Raw genomic sequence first — 24,527 nt, 5'->3', positions numbered from 1 at the left:
GTAAAATTGTATATATCGGAAAATCGCTGTTTTTGGAATGCAATATTTGTCCGATGTTTTAATTTGACTCATTCCACTTTTATATTCTTTTATATCGTAAGAATATTTGTTACCGGCCATTTTACAAAAGTTAGCTAAGAACACTGAATAAATAACACTTAATAAAAAGATTTAAGTGCATTCGTTCGCCAACACCTTTTTTATATGAGCAATGGATTTTGTAGTTAACGGACCAAATTTTCTCTATTAATTAGAAAAAAAGAGATAGCAATAAAAAGTTGCCTTTGTTTTGAACAGCAAAAAAATGGGTTAACTGTCCTACTTACAGCTGCGGTCAAAATAATAGCAGTAAGAAGGGAATACTGAAAAAATTGAACCTAATAAAAAAGTTTGGATTTTATCAAGTAAATAAAAATAAAAAAAAAAATTCCTTCAAGGTAAAGATTTGCTCCGGTCAAAAAAATAGCAGTATTCACAAAAATTAAGGAAATTAACAAAATGTTGATAAAAATTTCAAGGAAATTTATTAATATTTAGTTGTAGACCCCTTACTGCTTATAACGGCCTCACATCGTCGCTTCATAAACGGTGATTTTTTAAGAGCTTGAGAACTTTAAAAAAAAAAAGCATAAAATTTGCAAAATCTCATCAATTCTTTATTTGAAACGTTAGATTGGTCCATGACATTTACTTTTTGAAGATAGCATTTCGGCCGGAATAGCCCGAATTTCTTCGGAAATGTTGTCTTCCAAAGCTGGAATAGTTGCTGGCTTATTTGTGTAGACTTTAGACTTGACGTAGCCCCACAAAAAATAGTCTAAAGGCGTCAAATCGCATGATCTTGGTGGCCAACTTACCGGTCCATTCCTTGAGATGAATTGTTCTCCGATTTTTTTCCTCAAAATGGCCATAGAATCGCGAGCTGTGTGGCATGTAGCGCCATCTTGTTGAAACCACATGTCAACCAAGTTCAGTTCTTCCATTTTTGGCAACAAAAAGTTTGTTAGCATTGAACGAAAGCGATTCACCGTAACGTTGCGTCCAACAGCATCTTTGAAAAAATACGGTCCAATGATTCCACCAGCGTACAAACCACACCAAACAGTGCATTTTTCGGGATGCATGGGCAGTTCTTGAACGGCTTCTGGTTGCTCTTCACTCCAAATGCGGCAATTTTGCTTATTTACGTAGCCATTCAACCAGAAATGAGCCTCATCGCTGAACAAAATTTGTCGATAAAAAAGCGGATTTTCTGCTAACTTTTCTAGGGCCCATTCACTGAAAATTCGACGTTGTGGCAGATCGTTCGGCTTCAGTTCTTGCACGAGCTGTATTTTATACGGTTAGTAAGTCTATTCATGATGAAATGTCAAAGCATACTGAGCATCTTTCTCTTTGACATCATGTCTGAAATCCCGCGTGATCTGTCAAATACTAATGCATGAAAATCCTAACCTCAAAAAATCACCCTTTAGAATCAACCAAAGCCTGAAATCTCTCCAATGGGATACTTTTCCATGCAGTCTCAACTGTTATCCAAAGCTGATTATTGTTGGTCGGTTTTGATGCTGCAACCATTTTTTTAACATCTGCCCAAAGGTTCTCCATTGGGTTGAGGTCAGGTGATTGGGGAGGCCAATCTAAAACAGAAATATTATTGACCCACAAAAACACTCCCTAGCTTTTTTGCTGGTGTGCTTCGGGTTATTGTCTTGTTGAAAGACCCATCTGATTGGCATTTCCTCCTCTGCGTAAGGCAGCATGGTTGCCTGAAGAATGTCAACGTAAACAAGCTGACCCATCACACCATTTATTCGGTATATGGGACCTACACCGTGGTATGAGAAGGAACCCCATACCATACTGCTAGAGGCACCATGTTTAACGGTTTACGCGAATAATTTTTCTCTATAATTTTTTACATTCGAAATCATTTTTGCCGAGATTTGAAGAGAGTTTTGGATTTCCGTATAAGTTTTTCCTTCAGAAAGAAGTTGGCGAATGATTCGGCGTTTCTCCGGAGTGCAGTGTTTACTACGGCCCATACTGTAAGTGTATCTGAGTATAAATATTATAATACAATGAGGCATTGAAAGCTTACCTTGAAACTTGAGATAATTATAATTTAAATGTGCACAGGATCAAAAAACAATATACAAATACCATAAGCTTGCTAAAACTGCTATTATTTTGACCGCTAAGATATACACTTTAAGAGCATTCGAGTAACATTTGGCTAACCGTTATTTCATGGAATTTTTTTTTCCGGAAATGGAAGACAAAATGTTCTAGTACCAAAAAAGTAGTTAAAGAATGTAATTAATTGTTCATATATTGCATTGTACTAGAATATATTAATAGGGAGGTTACACTGCTATTATTTTGAATGGCACTGTATGTCATATTAAGATCGACCGGTATGAAAACTATTTTCTCTTGTAGTCTATGTAGAAGAACATACATGCATAATGTATTAAATTTTGGAAAAAAAATAACAATTTGTTTAAGTTATTAATTTTTGAATGGCATAAAGATGGAGGTTATATTACTACTTTTAACTTAACTTCAAGGGCAATAGAGACTTAATATATTTAATCATTTAAAACAAAAAAAACTCCAATAAAAATGTCACACTTTCAACATTTGAAATCAAGCGGATTTATATTTTAAAATACGTAGAAAAATAAAATAACAAAAGAAATGTTGATGTTAAATTATACGAAGTAATAGTTTATCAACTTAGCCATGAACTTGAAATTCCCACATTTATTAAATCAACAACAATTGATTTGGATGCTAATTAAATGGTTATTTTCTCAAAATTGTTGTTTTTTTTTTTACTGAATTTAACCTCAGTTAATCTATGATGACACGATGCGTAGTAAAGTTAAGTGTGATCAAAACAAAAGTAATTTATGTGTGGAATAGACTCGTTATAATTATAAGCCTAGTCAAAATTCTTGTTCTACCTAATTGATACTAAATAGCTTATAATTTTTTTTTTGAGGATCTATTTTTGTGAATAAACATCATCTAAAAATATGTTTATGGAAAAATGAAAACTTTTTAATATAGAATTGGTTTTCACACCAAAATTACATGGGGCTACTTTGTCCCAAAGGTTTTTATACACTGACGAAAAGACCTTCTTGAAATGCGCTCAGATATCTCACATGGTATACAGCTAACATAAAATAGCATTGCACCTCAACTTCTTGTTACCAACCGCCAATAGAATGGCCGTAATGCAGATACACCTGTTACAATAAGGACATTCTTTCAGCGGTTGGTAACAAGAAGTTGAGTTATATGCTCAGATAGAAAAATGATGCTATTTTATATTAGCTGTAACATGTTACAATACCAACTTGGATCCAGCTCTTTAACCCTTCAGAACATCACGACAAAAATGAGTACAATCGTGTCAGGGGGTTTATTTGCACCCCAGAATGTTTTCGATACATTTTTTTTCATATCTCTGCTATATTATTTAGTTTTAGTTTTTCAGACTTAATTAACAATGATTTTCAAACATTTATTAATCAGATAGGTAAAGTTGAAATTTCAATAAAAAATTCATCTTTCAGGTTATTCAAAAATATATTCTTAGATTTGTTTTACTTGAAAACTCTTGGGGATTTCCGGTTTGTTTAGTCATTTGGAAATAAAGTTCAACTCTTTCACTGGGTTTTCAAGATCTTGAGTATACAAAGGTTCGCTCTTTCTGATTTTGTATTTTGGTTGTAAATGTAAAATCGTGTTTTGAACAACACTCATCAAAGTACAGGACTTGGTTGTGGAAATGAAATGATAATCCTATGATTATACTGAAAACAAAGAAAAGTAGAGTCGATATTTTCGGTTTTCAATTAGTTCTGTAGACGTCGCGCTAGCCGATAGTTGTATTTTACAACTTACTAACGAAGCGACTGTCATAATTTTTCTCATCGATACGGCCGGCGGAGGATTTGATGGAGTGGAAAATAAATGACCATTTACAGCCTGCAACTCAAAACAAAATAGGGAAAACTACTTTGGGTGTTCTTTGCCTTATAAGAAGAAATTGGATAGACTTCCTAGCAAAAGGGGTAGATTTCCCCATTTTTTAAGAGCAAAAGACACATAAACCAGTATCACCTGGATACTGGATCACGTAGAACTACACCAACGACTTTAACCTCAAAGTAGAATGTAGATATATTCTAGTTGAAGAAAATACGTTTTTAGTGGAGTCAAATGGGAATGTACCCGTAGCGTGATGGTTGGACTGTCATGCAAGGGGTCTTGGGTTCAATCCCTGCCTGTGCCACCTAACATTTTTCACGGGTACTGCCTCTAGGAATTGACAAATCCTTCAAGAGTAATTTTTGTCATGAAAAGTGCTTTCTCTAATTAGCCGTTCGGATTCGGCATATGAACTGTAGGTCCTTTCCATATCTGACAGCATTACTCGCACACAGGAATGGTTGAGAGTTTCAAGTCACTAGGCCCTGGTTCTTCATGGACTGTTGCGCCACCTAATTTATTTTTATTTATTCATTTATTTAGAGTCAAATGGACCCCATGCCAGGCCTATGAATTATTTCCAGAAAATATTCTCAAAAAACTCTGTAAAAAGTCAGCGATCACACAACATTTAAAAAAAGAAAAGAGGCTGGGATGCGACCCACACTGATAACTTCCCATCCCGTCTGTTGATTTGTCTTGCTTAAAAGTTTGTCTATATGAACTCGTATCAATTTTTACCAAATTTGCGTACTATTTTTTGTAGATTTTATTTTTTACGAAAAAACGGACTGTTGGATTTTTATATAAAAATTACTGAATATCGAAAACAATATTTTCTGTAAATAAAATAAGTTTGAAGCCAATATTTTTAATTTTTGAAAAGCTATTTGAGTTGAAAGTAAATTTTTACCAAGTTTTAGTATTGTTTTTTTTAGAGTTTTATTTTTTGTAAAAAAAAAACTGTCAATTCGATTTTTTTCAAAATTTTTCAGAATGTTGAAAACAATATATCTTATAAGATAAAATAAGTTTGAAGCCTAAATTTTAAGATTTTGAAAAGATATTTGAATCGATATTCAATTTTTACCAACTTTGAGTAATGATTTTTTAGATTTTTATTTTTTATAAAAAAAACTGTCAATTCGATTTTTCTCAAAATGTTATCAGATGTCAAAAACATTATTCTTCGTTGCACGAAATTATTTTGGAGATGAAATCATATTTTAGTCATAAAATTTTGGAGGCGATACATTTTTTTTTAGTTTTTTTGATTTATAAAAAAACCGTTAAATGGATTTTTTCATAAAATATACCCTTTTTAATATCACGTTACAATATATTATATAAAATTTAATTCAAATCTGTAGCTTTTTTGGTTTGTAAGATACTTAGGTTTAGCCAAAATTTTCACCTTTTTTTTAAACTGCAACACAGTGGCCCAGAATGCACATTTAACGCGAATTAATTCCTTGCTTTGCAAAAACCACACAAAATGACAAAAAATCATTAGTTATAGTAGTATTTGGAAAATAGAATTTGCATTTTACAAAAACAAAACTATAATGCTTAATACTTCATTTAATAAAAGGTAATTAATTTAAGTATTAGGGGCTTATATTTAATTCCACATGAGGTGCTTTGAGCAGATTCATTGCTTCTTGTTCTATTTTTTTCTGTTTACAACATTTTCCCTTTAAACTTAATTCAGATATGATCGGATCTGATGACACAAAAAATAATTAAAAAGATCAATGTTAGTATGCTCTGCTGTATCTTTTCTGCTTCTATGTTCTCTTATGAACTTTAAATCTTTATTTTTGGCCTCTTGTGCTTCCTCTCCTAACTGTCCAATAGGCAAAATTGCTTGCTTAATAACTTCAGATCCATGAATTAGCACTTTGTGAGCACTTGTCGGCATATTATACCACGAATACAAGGACACGTACTGTTTTGCAGTTTCCAGGGAATACTCATTAAATTTAGTAACATCTATTTCGTATCCCGAGGAAATGGATTGTAGAATAATATAAAAGCAATAAATTAAAAACTCATCCAACCCCGTCACTTCAGCCGACTTTCAAAAAAATTTCTCGCCGTATTACCCGTATTTGTAGATCCATATCCAGGTTTCGGCTGGTCTACAATGATGCCCAATGCTTACCTCAATTTATAAACGATTTCCTTTTTCCTTGACTCTACTAAACTTTTGTTCTCACCTCTGACCTGCCTGGGATTTTTTTGGGTCACCTTTTGTAGATTGTTCACCTCGTATCGGTCAATGTGTGACAAACCTTGCCATCCACCATTGTAAGCACAAGATTAAAGTCGATATTCTTACCCTGATATTGATATCTCTGCAAATTAGCAATTTGTTTTTTAATGTTATTGACCTCTTATTTAGTAATTTCTGGTGTTTCTTTGGCAAAAATAAATTTAATAGCTCTGCAAAACCGTGTGGAAGATGGTACTTTATTTTGCCATATAATATTCATTTCATATTGGCTATCGCGCATTTGTAAGGGCACTAGTGATATTATCAAATCAGATGAGTCTCCTGCTGATGAGCTACTAAGTTGTCTATAATTACTTTGACCAGAGCTACCGTCTATACCCCATTTACAAACCAGAGTGAATAAATTGCTACTTGATGTCAGAAGTACTTCTTTTTGAAGTTCACATATCCTATTTATTGTCAATTTAAGCAAATCTTGTAATTTAATCTCCACGCTCATGTTCGTCACAACAATGCTGTTTTCTGTAGGATAACATTTTTTTTAGCTAATAATATTTTGTACCATGGTGGATAAATATTTGCGTTGCAGTTTTTTGCAGCATATCTATAAGATAAGTACGAGTAGGTAGATTTACTTGATTTTGTATTTATTATAAGCGCTAATGCTTCGTCTGGAGACTTGGGTACAGGTATATTTGTTCTGAATCTTTTCTGGCCCTCCTTTTTTTTTACATATGCCATTGATTCTTCAACAGCTTCTTTAACAACATGAGCGGCATATCGCTTACCACTCTTCCATAACGCAGATTGAGTTGCACGTGAAAGCTCTTCCAAAGAATTATTATCAACCATATTTTGTACTTTTTTTTGTTGACATCTAATACCAGCATCAAGGAAATTTTTTGATGGCCTTCCAGCTTTTGATGGTCCAGGTTGACTATCCACAATCTCAATAACAGACAATTTTATTCTGGTTTCAAGCCATGTTTTATTGAGATTCAAAAATCTAAGTCGGTAGTTATTTGGTTTTTTCCAACGAGATTCAACATTTTTCACAAAATTTTCCAACTTACTTTCCATACCTTCGGTTTTCAGGTGCTTAGTGTTGTAAATATGCAATTCTAATGATCTTACACATTTAGCCCTAGTTAAATTTTTGAATTTTAACCATTCCTCAAATAATTCGAAGTGCGTAATTTCAGCTACCATTTCTGAAAAAAAAAAAAATAATAACATACTGGGGCAACGCGGAGACTCAAATTTTGTTCCCCTTATATTTCCTAATACTTGTATACCAACTAATCCAAAAGTAAGTAATATCTGCAATGATCTGCAATTTTTTTGAACTTTTCATCAAAAATACTATAACAACTAAACAACGAAATAACTAAAAATATATAACACTGTTTTATATAGTAGATATAATATTTAAAGCATTAAGAAATCACAAAAAAAAAATGCGGCGATAAACGTTCAATGGCGTAACGAAATCTGCAAATGCGTGTAACTATTTGTTTTGATAATAAGTAAAATGGTTCTTCTGGTTCTTGAGCTATGGACGACGAAAAAACGTCGCGAACGTACGGACGTATGGACGTACGTACACACGCACGCACAGACATCTTTCTGAAAATCTTTTATTTCGACTCTAGGGACCTTGAAACCGCGAGAAATGTCAAAATTTACAATTTGACAAATCGGACCCATTACAATAACTTTCTATGGGAAGTTAAAAATTGAATTTTCTTAACTGATTATTATAAAAGTTATAATTTTTCAAGCATGCTTTGGGGTACTTTTGGGCGCATGGCGTAAAGGGGGGTTAAGATAAAGCCAGCATAGTTAAAAGTTTTAGATGGAGTATGTTATCCAGTCTCTTTCCCATATTTGCTCATTTTTTAATTACAAAAACAAAATTAAATGCATTATCCTTCATTTTATAAATGAAAAGAGTTGGTAAAAAAGCCAACAAAAATTATTTGTCAACCATTTTTAAAAAGTTTATAAAAATAGTAAAAAGAAACACGTATAGCTCTTTGAACTGTCTCTTTCCCAAGGTGTGTTTCCTCATATATGGAAAGATTCATTTATATTTCCCATTCATAAACAAGGCAATAAATCTAAAATTAACAATTGTAGACCTATTGCTAAACTTTCATGAATTCCAAAACTTTTTGAAAGCTTAGTTTATGATTCCGTTTATTTCCATTGCAAGCCTTTATTCTCCCCCGCTCAACATGGTTTTCTTAAAGGTAGATCCACTACGACTAACTTAATTGAATTTATATCCAAAGTTTTGTCAGCCCTTGAGAATGGCAAAGAAGTTGTATTGTATACACTGATTAAAACAAAGCCTTTGATAAAATATCCTATAAGATTATTTATCTCAAACTAAGAGCACTAGGCTTTCTATCTATAATTGTAAACTGGATAAGCTCCTATCTTGCGAATAGAACTTATAGAGTCCTTTTCCGTAACTCAGTCTCCAGTCCTATACATGAAACTTCTGGAGTCCCACAAGGTAGTCACTTTGGCCCCCTTCTCTTCGTCTTATCTGTTAACTATGTCTGTCTTAGATTAAAAAAGATTTAAGATTATCTCTACTCCATCTGATTCCTCACTTTTACAAAATGATCTTAATATCCTTTATGTTTGGTGCATGCATAATTTCCTAGAGTAAAATGTAAGTAAACAAATTACTTTTTCGCGCAAAACAAATCCCATCTCATAGAGTATACTTCTTCCTTAATGACGACGTCAACGTAGTCGATTCTATTAGAGATCTTGGTATTATGTGTGACAAACACCTGAATTTCCATTTTGACCAAATTATTAATAAAGCTAATAGATCTCTCGGTTTTGTTAAGAGATGGTCAAAAGAATTTTCCAACCCCTATGCAACTAAAGCGCTTTACATTTCCCTAGTCCGTCCTCATCTTGAATATGCATGCCAAGTATGGTCTCCCTTTTATGAAAACCATTCACTCAGAATTGAAAATGTTCAAAGACGTTTCGTTCGATTTGCCTTACGTGGCCTCCCCTGGGATGATACATCCAACTTGCCTCCTTATGCCGATCGACTAAAACTGATAGGTTTGCAGCCCTTATATATTAGACGCTAAAAAACGCCGATATATTATTTGCTCACCAATTGTTAATGGGCAATATAGATTCCCCGGCACTCCTGATTGATATTCATCTCAACACCAACCCTCGAAATCTGCGATCTGTTTCCCTTTTCTATATCCCTCATCACCGCACTAATTACGGGCACTTTAAACCAATGTCCAGAATTCTTCGTCACTGCAACGCTGCTATGGTAATCTTCGATTTCAACATTTCCAAATCCCATCTTAAAGATACCCTTTACTTTTTCCCTTTTTGAGTCCGAATTCCCCGTCCCTTGTAATTTTAAGTCAAATAAAATCAAAATTGTTAGTTCTTGTACATTAAAGAGCTTTTATGTGGGCGTTAGGGTCCACATGAATTAATGTTGAAAACTGATAACAAGAACTCCAAAAAAAAAAAAATGTTAAGCTAGTGTTAAGTTATGTTAAGTTATGATAGCTTGTATTAAGCTAAATAAATAAATAAATAGCAGTATTTATTTTTCAAGCCATGGATTGGCCACCATGGTTAATAAAACTTAAATTTTTTTAAAAATAAGCTTAAACGAATTTCATAACACGCAATTTCAATTTTGGTTTACTATCATTTTGTCGTTTTTTAAAAAAACACAATATGTAAACAATAACCACAGCAGCTAAAATAATACTACGCATCTCATATCACGTTCGCAGTTTGTTTGTTACCTCAACTCACTCCCCTCACTTTTGCTAGTTTATGGTTAGTTCAGCTCAACCAAACCAAGAGTAGTTATGTAGTTATTGGCTTTAGTCTCACTTCCTTATGTGGTTTTAGGGCTCAACGAAATAACTTAATTTATGGAAAATTTATCTTTATTTGTCGTTTATAGTTTATAGACACTCTATTAACGTTAACAACAAAAAATTGCATTCATTCATTCATAATTTTACGATATTCTAAACATTCGTTTTTTTTGTTTATATTGCATATTACTTTATATCAATAAATAACTACAGGTTCTATTTTTACAAAACTTACATTTAATTTGAGTTTATAAATAGACACTAGGTACTTTTCCGATATACGAGTATGTATCTACTCGTATACAAAAAATAACACTTGTGTATTTGATTAATTATATTAAAATGATGCAAATTCTTGTGACTTGCCGCAATCTTACAACTGAGTTATTTCAACACCACAAATAATCAATAATTTTAAAACCTTATAATTGATGCTAATCAAACATGCCCATTTCTGAATGACTGTGTACCAACAATTTACAGAGTATTTTTATACAGGTATACAAATGTGTATTTTTTTTTGTTACTTAGTGTTTCATTAATTCCATCGTGATCGCAAAATTTTTAGGAATTCTAAAAAAAATGTAATGTTTAAGAACTTATTTAGTGTTATTTTCTTCGTCATTCGTAAAAATACAGCGAAGATTTAAGCCTAAAGGGTATTCCAAAAAGAGTTTTAGGTCAGTTGGGAAGTTGCCACCATTAGACATTTATAAAGGAAAAGCTACATTTTTACTAGGGTAGGTTAGGTTGGAGTGGCTGTCCAGATGTCATTGACGCACGTAGACCTCAAGGATCCATTGTGATACCACTAATGAGGTTACTCATGAAAGAGTAATGAACTTAAACAAACCATTTCGTACTTTTAATAAAGTTAGAGAGACGTTTTGTGTCAATCGTTGCCAGTTCACTGGTATTATCGTAGAAGGGATTACCGATAAAGTTATTCCTTCTAATGGAGAGTGCTGGACATGTACATAGAAAGTGTTGGACTGTTCCCTCTTCCTCCTCGTCCATGCAGCTTCTACAAAAGTTATTTGTGTAGACCCCTAGTCTCAAAGCATGTCTTCCTATTAGGAATTGTCCTGTTATTACTCCAATTGTAGAGCTTATACTTTGTCCGTTTTTTTAAATATATGGCTGTTCATAAAAATAGCAGTGCATGACAAAGTACTAAGAAGTAAGAAAAACTGTAATAAGTTATATAAAAGTACACAAATAATGTTAGCTTACAATTAGTATTTTGTTGCATAAACATTGTTTTTTTATGATGCTTCGCATCTACGTGGCATCGAGTGCACTAAAACCTGACAGCTCTCGACTGGTATTGCGTTCCACGAATCATGCACTGCTTCCCACAATTCTTTCGAATTCTTGGGTTTTAATTTATGAACTGCGTTCTTAACATCCCCCACAAATTTTGCGATGGGGTTAAGGCCGAGGATTGAGCGGGCCATTCCATAAAGGATAACTTCTTCTGCCCAAACCATGATTTTGCATTTTTTGACGTATGCTTTGGGTCATGGTCTTGTTGGTATACCCAAACCAACGGCATTTCCTCTTCAACATGAGTAACATAACCTCCTCGAAAATTTTCACATACTCGGTTGCATCAATTATACCACCGATGGGATAAATAGGTATGAGAAACAAACCCATATCATAATTTTTTCTCCACCATGCTTCTCTGTTTTTATAGTGTACCGTGAATCGTTTGCTGCATTTTGGGGTCTTCTCACATTCTCGACGACCCTTGGAACCAAAAAGGACGACTTTGCTTTCATAGCTCCACAGAACATTGCTCTATTTCTCTTTTGCCCATTCTCTATGCACTTTGGTAACCTCCATTCTCTTTGTCACATGCCTTTTCGTCTAGAATGGTACCTTGCGTGCACTTCGGGCTGTTAACTTCGCTAGCTGAACAATTTTTCTGTCAGTTCTTTCGGTAGTCATCCTTGTTGGGCCTCGCGTTTTCGGTTTATTTTGCCATTTTAAGTCGTTACTCACCATTTTTGCTGAGTAGCCTAGGATGTCTTGAATATGTTGGTAGGTTTTTCCCTCCAAACGCAGTTTTCTAATAAGTTTTAGAGTTTCTTCGGTGCAGTGTCTTGACCGTCCGATTGTTTATTTTTGAGCTAATATTTATTAATTTTTGATATGCTAGTATGTTACAAATACTTAAAACTTTAAATAGTGAAATATTTACTTATCGAAAAATAAATCCAGTGTTTAAAAAAATGTGTGTTCACCGGGAGAAGTAGAATATAACTTCAAGCTAAAAGTCTCTAATAAGAAACGAAAGACCGTTAGGCCGCCAATTCACGACACAAAATAACTGCGTAAACTGAAATTTTACTCAAGTCGGTTTGTGCAAAAAACGATACAAATACAACTGAACTGCACAGTTCTCAGTTTAAAAAAGTTTTTGATCCTTGAACATGAGTTTAAAATTAGCTCTTTATATGTGCAAAAAACTCAGTGCAAAAAAAGCTCATAGGCTTTAATGGTAAAAAGTAAAACTGTGATTATTATCTTGTTTCATCCTGGAAAAAATAATAGAAACAAAATTAGTAAGGTATTGTTTTTGTTGCAAGAAGCTCAAATTCTGTTGGTAGTGGCACCCTTCCACTTTTCGCTCCATCGAACTCACAAATTTCGTACATGTCTGCATGGAGTACCATTCCCTTTGAATTTTAGACCACAATTTGTCGTTATTTTTGGTTTCGCTATCTCCGATCCTTCGCTTTAGGATACCCTATCTTGTTGGAAGTAGTTTTAACCTAATTTGGAGGAGTTCTTCGGGTCATTATCCTGCATGAACTCTCATTTAATTGGCATCTCCTCTGACTGAATTTAAGATGTGGACATAATCCGCAGCGCACGTCTTATCTTTTATACAAAACATTGGACCTATACCAGAGGCAGCAAAGCACCCCACTACCATGTTTTATTGTCTTTTTTGTATATTTTATGTTAAATTGCTTGTTTCTTGGCCTTCTCACATACATTTATCCGCCAGAACCATACAAATTGATGTTGTTTAATCCGACCACAACACGTTATTCCCATTGGAACGTACATAGGTACATCTACATAGGTGTTTGTTTTCAAAAGCAGTCTTTGTATAATGTTTTTCTAGCTCAAACACGGCACTTTTGTTAGACTTCCAATAGGAAGAATTGTTTCTATTAGTGGGTTTGTTATTGTTCTAGCTGTCACAGGTCCGTTTAATTCATTTTTGACTTATTTTGAAGAAAGAAATGATTTCTTCTTGCATATTCTTAGCAATAGTGTATCAAAAGTTTTTCTTCCTCTTGTTTCTTCTTTTGGGCTTGGATGTAGAGCTGTATAGTTTGCTTAACTGTCTTAGTTTTATCATGCCTCTAAGTTTAAAATGAGTACAATGTAATCCACGACCCATTTTTATTAAAAATATATGTACATAGATGACTTTTAAAAATGTTGTTTAGTATCGAAAGAAAAGAACATCTGAGAAACTTATAACCAGACTCAGAACTCATATTTGAATGAAGAACTCACATTTGAATTAAAAAAAAATTGATAAATACGTTACAATAACAACAGCTTGTTTCTATTAATTTTTCCAAATCGAAATCATCTTTGACCTCTTACTTTTTACCGTTTAGTGAAAACGAAAAGTTGTTTTAGTAAAACACTTTTACCATTTGAGACCTTTTATAGGTACGATTAAAGTATACAACGACTAACGACAAAAAAACTTAAGTACTAATAAAATATTGTGTACGGAAAATCATGAAGACACATTTTTCTGTTATTTTTTCCAACGCTTCTTATTGCGCGTATTCTCAAACCTGAACTACTTTAAACATTTACTTTTTTTCTGATGATTGCAAAAACTAAAAAAGAGGCTGGGATGCGACCCACACTAATAACTTCCTAACCTGTCTGTGCATTCTTGCTAAAAAGTTTGTAGGTTTTTTGGGTTAAAAAAGTTGTCAGTTAAATTATTCTTAAAAAATTTAATATTTAAGTTTAGTTTGAAATTTTTGTTAAATAGATTTTTATTCGAAAAAAAAAAATGTTTACCAAAGCCATCTTAGTCGTCGTTCCATCTTCTCCTCCACTCTCCTTCGATGCATACGGGACCGTAGATCACACAAAGAACTTTTCTCTCGAAGCGACCCAAGGTGCTCTGATCCGCTTTTGTCATATTCCATACTTCTGCACCGTATAGCAGGACGGGGATGATAAGGGTCTTATATAGCAACACTTTGGTCCCTCGAGAGGGGACTTTACCACTCAATTGCTTTCTTAGTCCAAAGAAAAAGCGGTTAGCAAGAGTTATTCTGCGTTTGATCTCAGCGCTGTATTCCAGTCACAAAACAAATTAACACTTTTGAAACTACCATAAGGGAACATTTTTAACAATTGCAACTTCAAGACTATTAAAATTACTTTTTAATCTTAATTTTTAAAGTAAAAGTTTAAGGCTCTAAGTTCAAGTTTTCAAATAGATTTGTGCAATTAAATATTTGAATAAAATCCAGCTAAACGAATGGTACCACTGTGCGATGACATGGTCACAGTTGGCCACGAAGATCTTGTGATTTACTACCTCCGAAATGTTTTCTTTGTGGTGGGCCATATGAAACGGGCAAAGTCAATAATCCACAATCGTAGATTATTATAACAAAAGTTATGGAGGACATACTTCCGCAAATGTGTGAAATGGTCAGGGACACTTTCGTAAAAAGAATATGGTGCTACAACCGTTCTCGTGGCGGCAATTTTGCTAGGATATCCTTTTTCATTGTTATTGGTAATAGGTACCTTCCTCTTTAGAATGAACTAGGTACCCATACATTGATTTCTCTTAAAAAATAATAGTTTTTTTTTTAAATATACAAATTGGTAAACTCTTTGCAACAGACGAATTGAATTGAAAATCAATAGGTTATTGATTTTTATGTTGGCCAGAAAATAGAACACTTTTATAATGATGCACAATCAAATTGTTTCTTCTCTAGTGCCTATACTCATAAGAATGTAGGTAGAGTTAAGGAATAAATTAATAATTTTTCTTCCTATGCTAACTATATTCAACATAAACATAAGATATGTAGGTATCAAATTATAAAACTTAGCTACGTGACAGATTCATAGAAGTTTAATGGGGTCTTAAAATAAAAGCCTAAACAAATAACCTGTTCAGTTTGGAAATTTTCAAATAAATAAATAAGGTACCCAAAAAAACTATTTCATAAAATACGACTTGTAATTAACCTGTAATACCTACATATAGGTATGCATTTCATATCTGTCTTAAGGGGAACTATATATGTAAGTAATACCTAAAAATAAACAAGCTTCACAATTTCTTAAGTAGGTATATCTATGGATCTTAAAAATATCTACTTAAAATTTGTAATAAAATTTCAGGTGCAATTTATTGGAAAATCTATCTTTTTGTTGTCTGGCATCCGCATACCTAGAACCTACCTACCTACCTACTCATAGAGCTACAAACTTTTAAGACACACCCAATTTATCCTTTCATCAGAGTAGAGACTTCAACACCAGACAAAGGATTTCTTTTAAGGAAAAGCTCATTTTGTTATGACTGGGCACAAGATGATGGAAAATGCAGATAGGACGAATAAAAAGAACACAAGAAACACGTTAGTTAACTGGAATGTGTTCATCAGCAAAATATAAAACAATGCAAAATTATTAATTATGCTTCTTCTGTTGTTGTTCTTGACTTAAGTAATATTAATTTTAATTATTCATTAAAAGAAAAAAGTAAACAAAATTTGATTGTTTTGATTTACTTTCACTTGTTTTCTTTTGCACCTCGTTCGTAAACAATGAAATTGCAAAGGTAAAACAAAAATGCACCCAACCCGATGTTTTACCACATGCGCCTCTTTTGTTGGTGTTTTTTATTTATTGTGCTTTTTTGTTTTTCTTTGTTGCATTGCACACAAATGAATAAAACAAATGAGTGAAATTTATTATAGGGGGTAGAAGAGGATACAATTTCTTTATCAGTTTATCTTTTATTGACCATTTAATTGTTAATTCACTTACCTTGCTAACCTCAGCAATGCCATGTTTGCTTCTTAATTAATGGAAACTTAACTATTTAGTAAAATAAAATCTCACGAATAATATTTTGAGATAAGAAATCGAGGAAGATAGTTGGTAATTTAATTATGTATTTTTAGTCTCACACAAGTTTTCGATGAATATTTAATTTTAATTCAAGTCCACTTAATTCACGTTTTGTATTGGTCCCGTTGTTTACATTTTTGTATCTTTAGTTATTTGTGTAACATAAAATCATAAAGACAAAACTAGTTTTAATAAATTATGTACATTCTTATTGAAAACAAAACAGAAAACACCAAAAAATAAATAAAATTCCGATATCATCGATGGACATTTGCCATCAAATCAAAAAATAAAATCCAAGATCCAACCCGGTCGAGTAAATTTGACAGACTGTTTGTTGGACTCGACGTTCGTAAAAGTGTGAAACTGGAAACAAAATTATGCAGTTAAGTTTGCCGACGAAAAACGGCATTTTCCATTTTAAAGAGTTTTTTATTGTTAATAATTCTCTCTCTTTGTGAGAGTTATTTTTCGCCTTAATATTCTCTTCATTTTGTAATGTTTCTTTCGCATTTGTTCCGTTTTTTACAATTTGATTTTTAACATAAATGTACATGAGCCGAATTCAAGTGCAGTTCAAAATCAATATAAATATTTAGTGTGTTATTACACTCAGACGTGTTTAGAAAGACGCAAATAAAGCGCACCATACACCGTTCAACTCAATAGTCAACTGAATCAAATCAAATGTAAATCAACCTGTCCTGGCGTTGTCATTTTAGCGATTTGGTTAAATGGTTGGTTGAAGAAAAATAAAAAAAAATTCTATTTTTTGAAGTTGAACATAAAGTTCTTCAACTGAATTGAACTGCATGTGGACGAGTTTATTAATTTGCTGTCAAAATAGCGTCAGTAGAATTTTTTTTAAATTAAAGCAAGTTGATCTAGGTGGCACAGCTTACCAACATACGCAGCCACAAAACTCATATGGGCTTCACAGGACCTAAAGCGCTCTAAAGACTTGTTATCTCAAAGCAGACTTCATATTAGCTCCCTAAGGCTAGGCGCGCACATGCAACTTTTTCGAAACCAAATAGTTTGATCGTCAGTTGCCCAAACATCGCGCACATAAGCAACTCCAAAAGTAATCAACGAAATAAACCAATACACAGAAAACATTTATTCACTATTTCTATCTCATATAGACGAAACAAAATAGTTTCAAATTTGTCCTACTCTTTTGCTTATGAAAAAAAAGAGTAGATATATTGTTGCAATATATTATATAAAATATATTTTTTGTTTTTTGAAAGTCAATCAAATTTTCAAGGCATGGATTTGTACGAAATGGCACTGATATGTGCGTTTGAATTAAAAAGAAGGAATAAACCTGCAATCAAAAGGCAATATTGGGTTCACCCGTTGAACTCACAACGCCTTGTAAAAGGGCAATATAAAACCATATTAAGCAAATATCGAAACCAAAATACACCCACAATATCATTGGTTATTTCTAAAATCATATTAAGCGAATATCGAAACCAAAATGCACCCACAATATAAAACCTACTAGACGACTGCGATTTCTCCTTTTTTTGGTTTCCTTTCGGTTGCCAAAACGCTTTTTAACACTGCAATGAAAATAAAACATCTTTCAAGTTTGCTTTACTTATTTATTTTTAGTGATAGAAATATTATAATAGATCTTTAGTAACTAACTTTATACTTATATATATGTATATGAGAAAATACATCAAATAAATGAAATTCTTATTAAACGAATTATAAAATGACCTTATTCATTTATTTATTATTATTTATTTATTCCTTTTAACTTAATATATAATAAGATTCGAATCTCTTACTTTACATGAATACTTTAGGCAAACTGATTACTGAATCACTTGTTTTATCAATCACTTGTAAGGCATAATCAAACTGCTATTAAGCGTATATGTACGTCCTTCCATAATTGGAGTGGCAGGAAACCCAATTCCAACAACCGCTACCTTACGGAAAGTTTGTGTACGACCTACAGCTCTGTAAAATAAAATAATACAATTTATATAATTCACATTTTACAAATAAATAATCAAATAATATTCGACTCAAAGTGAACGCTTGGGATAACTAATATATTTTAAAAGAGAAACTTTTCCGTTTTAAACTTTTTCCGTTTGAAGCGAAGTATCTTTGAGTTGAACCTTCTAATAGCTATTTATACAAAATGTTTAACAATTACTTACCCAATTTTGGAATAAAGATAGACGAGCATTGGTACAACAGAAGAATCTTCATGGTCATAGGTAATGGCACCTAATTGGGCCAATCGTCGTCGGAAATATGGTGTATTCCGAGCTAGTTGTTTCAATCAATTAGTTTCTGCAAAAAGAGAAATGTTTTTTTTTAAAGAATTGTATTATTGAATTATATTTGTTTATTATAAAACCAAATATTTAACAGACCGCCAAGAAAAAAAAATATTTAAAAACAAGGAAATTGTTTTGAATACGATTGACACCTATTAATAAATCTTTACCTTTGTTTCAGCAATATAACCACCAGCACTGCCAAAGCTCTTTTTAAATATTCCCATTAGAATATCAACATCTTTCGGATCGGCGCCATAATAGTCGACAATACCGCGACCATTTGCTCTCATCGCTACCACACTATGCGTCTCATACAAATACAAATAAGGTTTGTATTTCTTCATCAATGCAATAACTTCGGACAATAGAATACTCCAACACACTTCACAACGGGGACTGCCTAAAGCCTAGCCGTCTGTTCTGCAACACTGTTTAAGCATCTTGTTTTTTTTTCCAGTGAACTCAAATGTTCAACCGTAATCCTTGGTTATGCGATCTTTGAGAGTTACCTCCCCACCCAGGGACACTGCAAATTGGGGAATCCCAGCAATCTCGGACCTTCCGATAGACATACCGCGAATAGAATTCTCGAAGGTATCGTATAGCGTAATATAGCCCTGGAAACAAATGGAATTTCAGACTCAGTCTGTCAGTTCGTGAATTTCAAATCGATTCAAATCGTCATCTTACCACTCGATTATTTTCTTTAGCTACTTTTGGGGCACACATAAATTGATTGATGTAGCCCAATATCATGAGCAGGTAAAAGCCAAAATATACTAGGAAGGCTGTGTGTAGAGGAACCTTTTCGAATAAAGATTTGCTCCGATTAGGATTATCATAGAATTCTCCTCTTCCTGATACTGCTGCTCCCGTGGGTGCTTTTCCGTTTCAGTGTTGTTTATGTTACTCTTTATTGTACACAATTCCATTTGCAGTCTGGTTGATAGCATTCGACGGCGACAGCGTTTTTTTACTCTTGCCATTCCCATTTGTGCTAATTGTGCTTTATTCCATTTTTTAAACGATGACGCACTTTGATACGATTGAAGTACATAATAATCTGAAAATAAAAAATATGTTTTGTTTTGAGTTACAAATAATAATAACCACCTCCTTTCAGTACATAAATACATTTGACGTTTAAAAAGTAGCAAATTGAATTATGAAAACAAACATACGAGAAGGATATATTATTCTGCGCGTCTGGAAGTATCCTACTAACCTCGTCACACTTTAAAGAATCATTCCACTGAAATGCACTAATACAAACATACGAAAGAAACTATTTAGTTGCATGTACGCGCAGTTACGTGTATCATAGTAGGATACAGACATTTTTTATGGGTTTAAGCAACTAATAAATTTTCGCAATCAATGTATGAAAGAGAAAACTAGTGAAATTGAGATGTAAGGTGGTACTCTTCCCTCAGAATTTTTTGTGAAAGGAAAACATTGCCTATTTTTTTTTCTCTCTTGCACTTAAAGAAAATTGTTCAACGATTTAGTTGAAAGTGCGCGCAGTTACCTAAAATTCCTTGAGACACAAACTAAGGAATTGGTTTGGGGTGATCGTTTAGTTTGTGTCAAAACACAAACTAAAAAGTTGCTCGAATGGGCGACCGAATGGTTTCTGCATGTGCGCGGACTCTCGTATAAGTCTATAGTGCTCAGATTAGAAACCAAACAGTTTCGAAACTAAAAGTTGCATGTGCGCGCCTAGCCTAATAGGTGTCCTTACAGGACACTGTCTTATAGGCAGACACGCAATACGACTTGGCGTAGCCTAAAATGACTTCTGTAGGGACTGCATGGACGAAGAAGAAGAGGAAACAATCTCTCATCTCTCATGCACTTGCCCTGCTCTTTCACTCAGACGCAAACTTCATCTGGCGGACTACTCTTTTGATAATCCCAGCGAACTAGCTAAAAAGGATATTAAATATCTTCTTCGCTTTATAAAAAGCTCAAAATGGTTCTACTAGTTAGAAGTAATTCTCTAGATTCATGTGGTATCACAATGGGCCTTTCTCTTGGCCTAAGTGTGTGGATTCTAAATCCGCAGCCACGTTAACCTAACCTAACCTAAGTTGATCTATTGCTAACAATGACTCTCAACACGAACATGAATATTTGGAAATAAATTTTCCAAGTAATTCAAGCTGGATAATTTCCAGCTATTTGGACAATAAAAAGCGCCGAATATCGGAATAAAATGAAGAAAAACCAGGTGGCATCGAGTCTTATTTTTAGAAATAAAATTTTTGAATGGAAACATTCTAATTTGTCAAGTCAAGTATAATTGTCTCCCTTTCGAACGAAAGAGAAAAACAATTATAAACATTGGGCGCGCATGATCTCTTCTCGACAAAATTTTAAGGTTATAATTTAAAGAAAGGCGAATTTTCGGTTTAGTTGCTAATGGCAAGTTTAAAATTGAAGTAAAAAACTGACCAATTGTAAGTTTTGTATTTTTTGTTAAGAAATATTTCTCAAATTATATATTTTTCTTTAGAAAATAAAATCGAACCAAATAAAATACATTTGAGTTGTTCTTCGATATTTATTCTTGGCCATCAGCGTTCCGAAATCGAATTTAAACGCTTCAAAAACGACCAAGTTAGAAATAATTAAAAATATCCAGGCTAATCATCAGGTACTTTTGAACAGCACGATTGGACACTACCAGTCTACTCCGTTACGACAAACTTTCTCCAAGAAACCAGACCAGCCTACGCCACCGTTGCAAGTAACACCCGCTCAGAAAGTGATACTTTTTCTCGAGACCAAGATATTGCAAATCTCCTTACTATATTTAATCCCAACAATGTGCAGGAGCTGCCGAATTTCTCAGGTGATAATAAAAGAGAGTGGCCTGACTTTGAAGAGGTTTTTAGATGTACCACGATCGAAGGGAGATATAGCTCTAAACAAAATGTTGCACGTTCGCGTAAGGCATTAAAGGGAGAGGCCTATAAACTTGTAAGCGATCAAATACTCATCTGATGCTGATGCGATAATGGATTCACTCCGCACCATGTTTGGTCGCTATGACGTCTTGGTTCACGACTTGACTTCGGATTTATTAAATCTCCCGAAGCTCACTTCGAAGTGTGATCCCAAGGTTCGTTTATGGGCAGTAAAGCTTAACGGATTTGTCGCAGATGTCAAAGCGATGAATAGAGAAGAAGACCTTACAAATGGATATGTTCTCACTAACCTAGCTTCTAGGTTAGGTGCAGGGCTTTACCAAAAATTGCTGAGTTTATGACGGAAAGGGTTCTCAATTTACCTCCTGATCTGATGAAACCTGGTGGAACTTCAGGGCAAAAAAAATCACAGTCAGCTGTTATCACGAAATCTTCTCGAGTCCTTTTACATCAACCTGTTTATTCATCTTCACCTCCATGCAGTTCATTACCACAAAAATATGTCCATTCGACCTAGCAAGGAAGTCAAAAAGTTGCTCCTAGAAAATGTTTGCTTTTAGATCAAAATTCCTTGAGAATTCAAGAACGAATAGAAAAAAATATTTAGGATTTATTTACCCAAACCAAAGAAGACGAATATTCCAGCATATCGGAACTTTTTAAAGACTGAGATTTTTGTTAATGACTTTTTTGTTATCTACACGTTTTTTTTATTAATAAGAAATGAATAAATATAATTAAATGTTTGATATATTTGAGTTTATTTTTGGACATAATAGTTGCTGATGTTTCTGGCGATAGCCGTCGCAAGTTAATGGGATTCAGCAAAACTTGGAAACGGTGAGCAAGAATACCAAAAGAATTTTCTACACAAACTCTTGATGAGCTAAGGCATTTGTTAAAATTCAGCTCTAGCTGAGATAATTGTGTACCGGAATACGGCTTCGTTACTTTAAAGGGAAAGCATCCTCTACCACGAATATACACGGCAACTCTTCTTCACCCGTGATAAGCACTTTAAGTGACCCATATACATTTCAACTCGATTGCAAACTGAGCTGTCAACTAAGTTTGTGTTCGAGCACACACTGAGTTGGAACGCATTGACTCTACTACTATCAAAAAAGCAATTCGTGTTGTAGAAACGGTAAAGCACTATTAACATGAGCACGACCAACGAATGAACGAATATTCGTCGCGAATGAACACAATTCAACACCGAAACCAAAACAAGAATAATTTTTTTAGGTTAAGTCTAGATTATTTTATTCGTTGCGAGTGTGGATAATGTGGAACGCGAATAAAGATTTTTTTCGTGACGAATATATTTGTTTTCTTAAATTTATTAATATATAATATTGAAAAGTAAAAGTATGCATCATAAATAAAAAAGAAACTATATTACTATTGATTAGTTAAGAATTTGTGTGGAAATATGTCTTCAAACGTATATAAACTCACATTTTGTAATTCATTCGTCGTTCGTTGGTCGCGCTCATGTGAATACTACTTTACTTGGATATCTCCTCTATTTGCGTTCCTGGATCCGAACGGATAATTCCAATTATTTGTATGAAATTCTCTATTTTTTGTTTCAAATTCTTCGTTTCTTAGGTTCATTGGTTTTAACCTTATTTTATAAACTTTCCGACTTCTCGGAGTTGATAAAACGCGATTTAAATTATTAGAATCATTAATTAACGAGCTAAACTGGAAATGCAAGATTGTTTTCTTTTTAGTTTCAATAATGGAGGGAAATCAAAATGACATTTACGAAAGATTAATAACAATAATTGCTTTACGTATACCTACTCTATTCAACCTCAAAACGAGTTTAGCTTATTATGAGACTATGCAACCTTGCACAAGTTTTATAAATAGCATTTTTGGTGTTAGAGGCATTATAGAGATTATATACAATTATGTAGGATCAATATAGCGTTTTTAAATAAAACTGTTAATATTTGTTTTAATTTAAAAATTGTTGTTACTATGTCACTTTTTACTATGTTACGTTTTGTTTCACATTTTTTCAATTTCATTTAAATTTTATTTTAATTCTAACTTAATTGTGAGATTCGTGCGAATTTATTTTTTATTTTTATATTTATATATTTATACATTACTGAGATACATTTCAGAATTTTAATGATTGTAGTTTTTAGAACCTATTTTAACACCATGGAAAAACACTGTTTACTTAAAAGCCAGATTTTTAATTTTAAGTTAATATTTTTTATGGTTCAAAAAATATTTTCCGATTTTTTCTAAAACTATTTTTATGTTTTTTAGTCTTTACGTCATGTTGTCATTATTTGTTTAAAGATCATTCTGTTTCATTCGTATTGATTTTTTTATTTGTATAAAAGAGAAAGGTATTAATGCTTTATATTTTTCTCCCTCCAAGTTCACACTATTTGCTTTTAAAAAAATATCTTCAACACCTTTTGATATCATCTTGATGTTTATAAGCCCTTTCAAACCTTTAACCCTAGAAAGATAATCATATTTTTTAGTGCGTGAAAGATAATCATACTTCTTAGAGACGTATGGCACTTATTAAGCGCGTTTAAAGATGACAATTGATTTTTCATCATTATTTTGTATTTTAATTCATTTTATTTGGGTTATTTTAAGTAAAATGAATCAATAATTAAGTACAAAAGAAGTAAAATTTGAGCAAAATTTATAAAAAATCTGAACCACCTTTGAAAACAGAATGAACAAAATTCTTTATTTTTTAAAGAAACCTTTGAGTTGACTTTGAGTCTTAATATTTGGTAAATTAGTTCATTGAGGGGTAAGCTAACTATAAAAAATAGTTTTAGTAATTTTTGAGAAAAAAAGTTTTTTCCCCATATACTTTTGTTCAGTGCACAAAAGTTTCACAAAATATAATCATACGTCTCCCAGACATATAACATAGTCATTACTGGCCCTAATGCATCTTCAGCGTGAATTTTAAGATGCACCATGCAAGCTCTGACCTAGTCCTGAG

The 24,527-nt window shown here is 33.1% G+C and overlaps 1 protein-coding gene and 1 long non-coding RNA gene across 2 annotated transcripts in view; both read right to left on the bottom strand.

Moving 5' to 3' along the window:
* Nucleotides 1–16,635, bottom strand: part of LOC129939644 (ERI1 exoribonuclease 2-like) — an 86,970-nt gene extending 70,335 nt beyond the window's left edge. Inside the window, exon 1 of the mRNA XM_056047733.1 lies at nt 16,204–16,635. Coding sequence (XP_055903708.1) covers nt 16,204–16,226 — 23 coding nt within the window. The 5' untranslated portion in view covers nt 16,227–16,635. The remainder of the gene's footprint in view (nt 1–16,203) is intronic.
* Nucleotides 16,636–17,940: 1,305 nt separating this feature from the next.
* Nucleotides 17,941–20,321, bottom strand: LOC129940456 (uncharacterized). The gene is made up of 5 exons (XR_008780682.1): nt 19,713–20,321; nt 19,290–19,662; nt 18,767–19,216; nt 18,474–18,609; nt 17,941–18,267 (listed from the first exon to the last, which is right to left on the bottom strand). It is a non-coding gene; the product is annotated as an uncharacterized LOC129940456 (long non-coding RNA).
* Between the last annotated feature and the right edge of the window lie 4,206 nt (nt 20,322–24,527).

Source organism: Eupeodes corollae, chromosome 1 (assembly GCF_945859685.1).
Source record: "Eupeodes corollae chromosome 1, idEupCoro1.1, whole genome shotgun sequence".
Lineage (NCBI taxonomy): Eukaryota > Metazoa > Arthropoda > Insecta > Diptera > Syrphidae > Eupeodes > Eupeodes corollae.
This window is presented reverse-complemented; position numbering and strand designations above follow the sequence as displayed.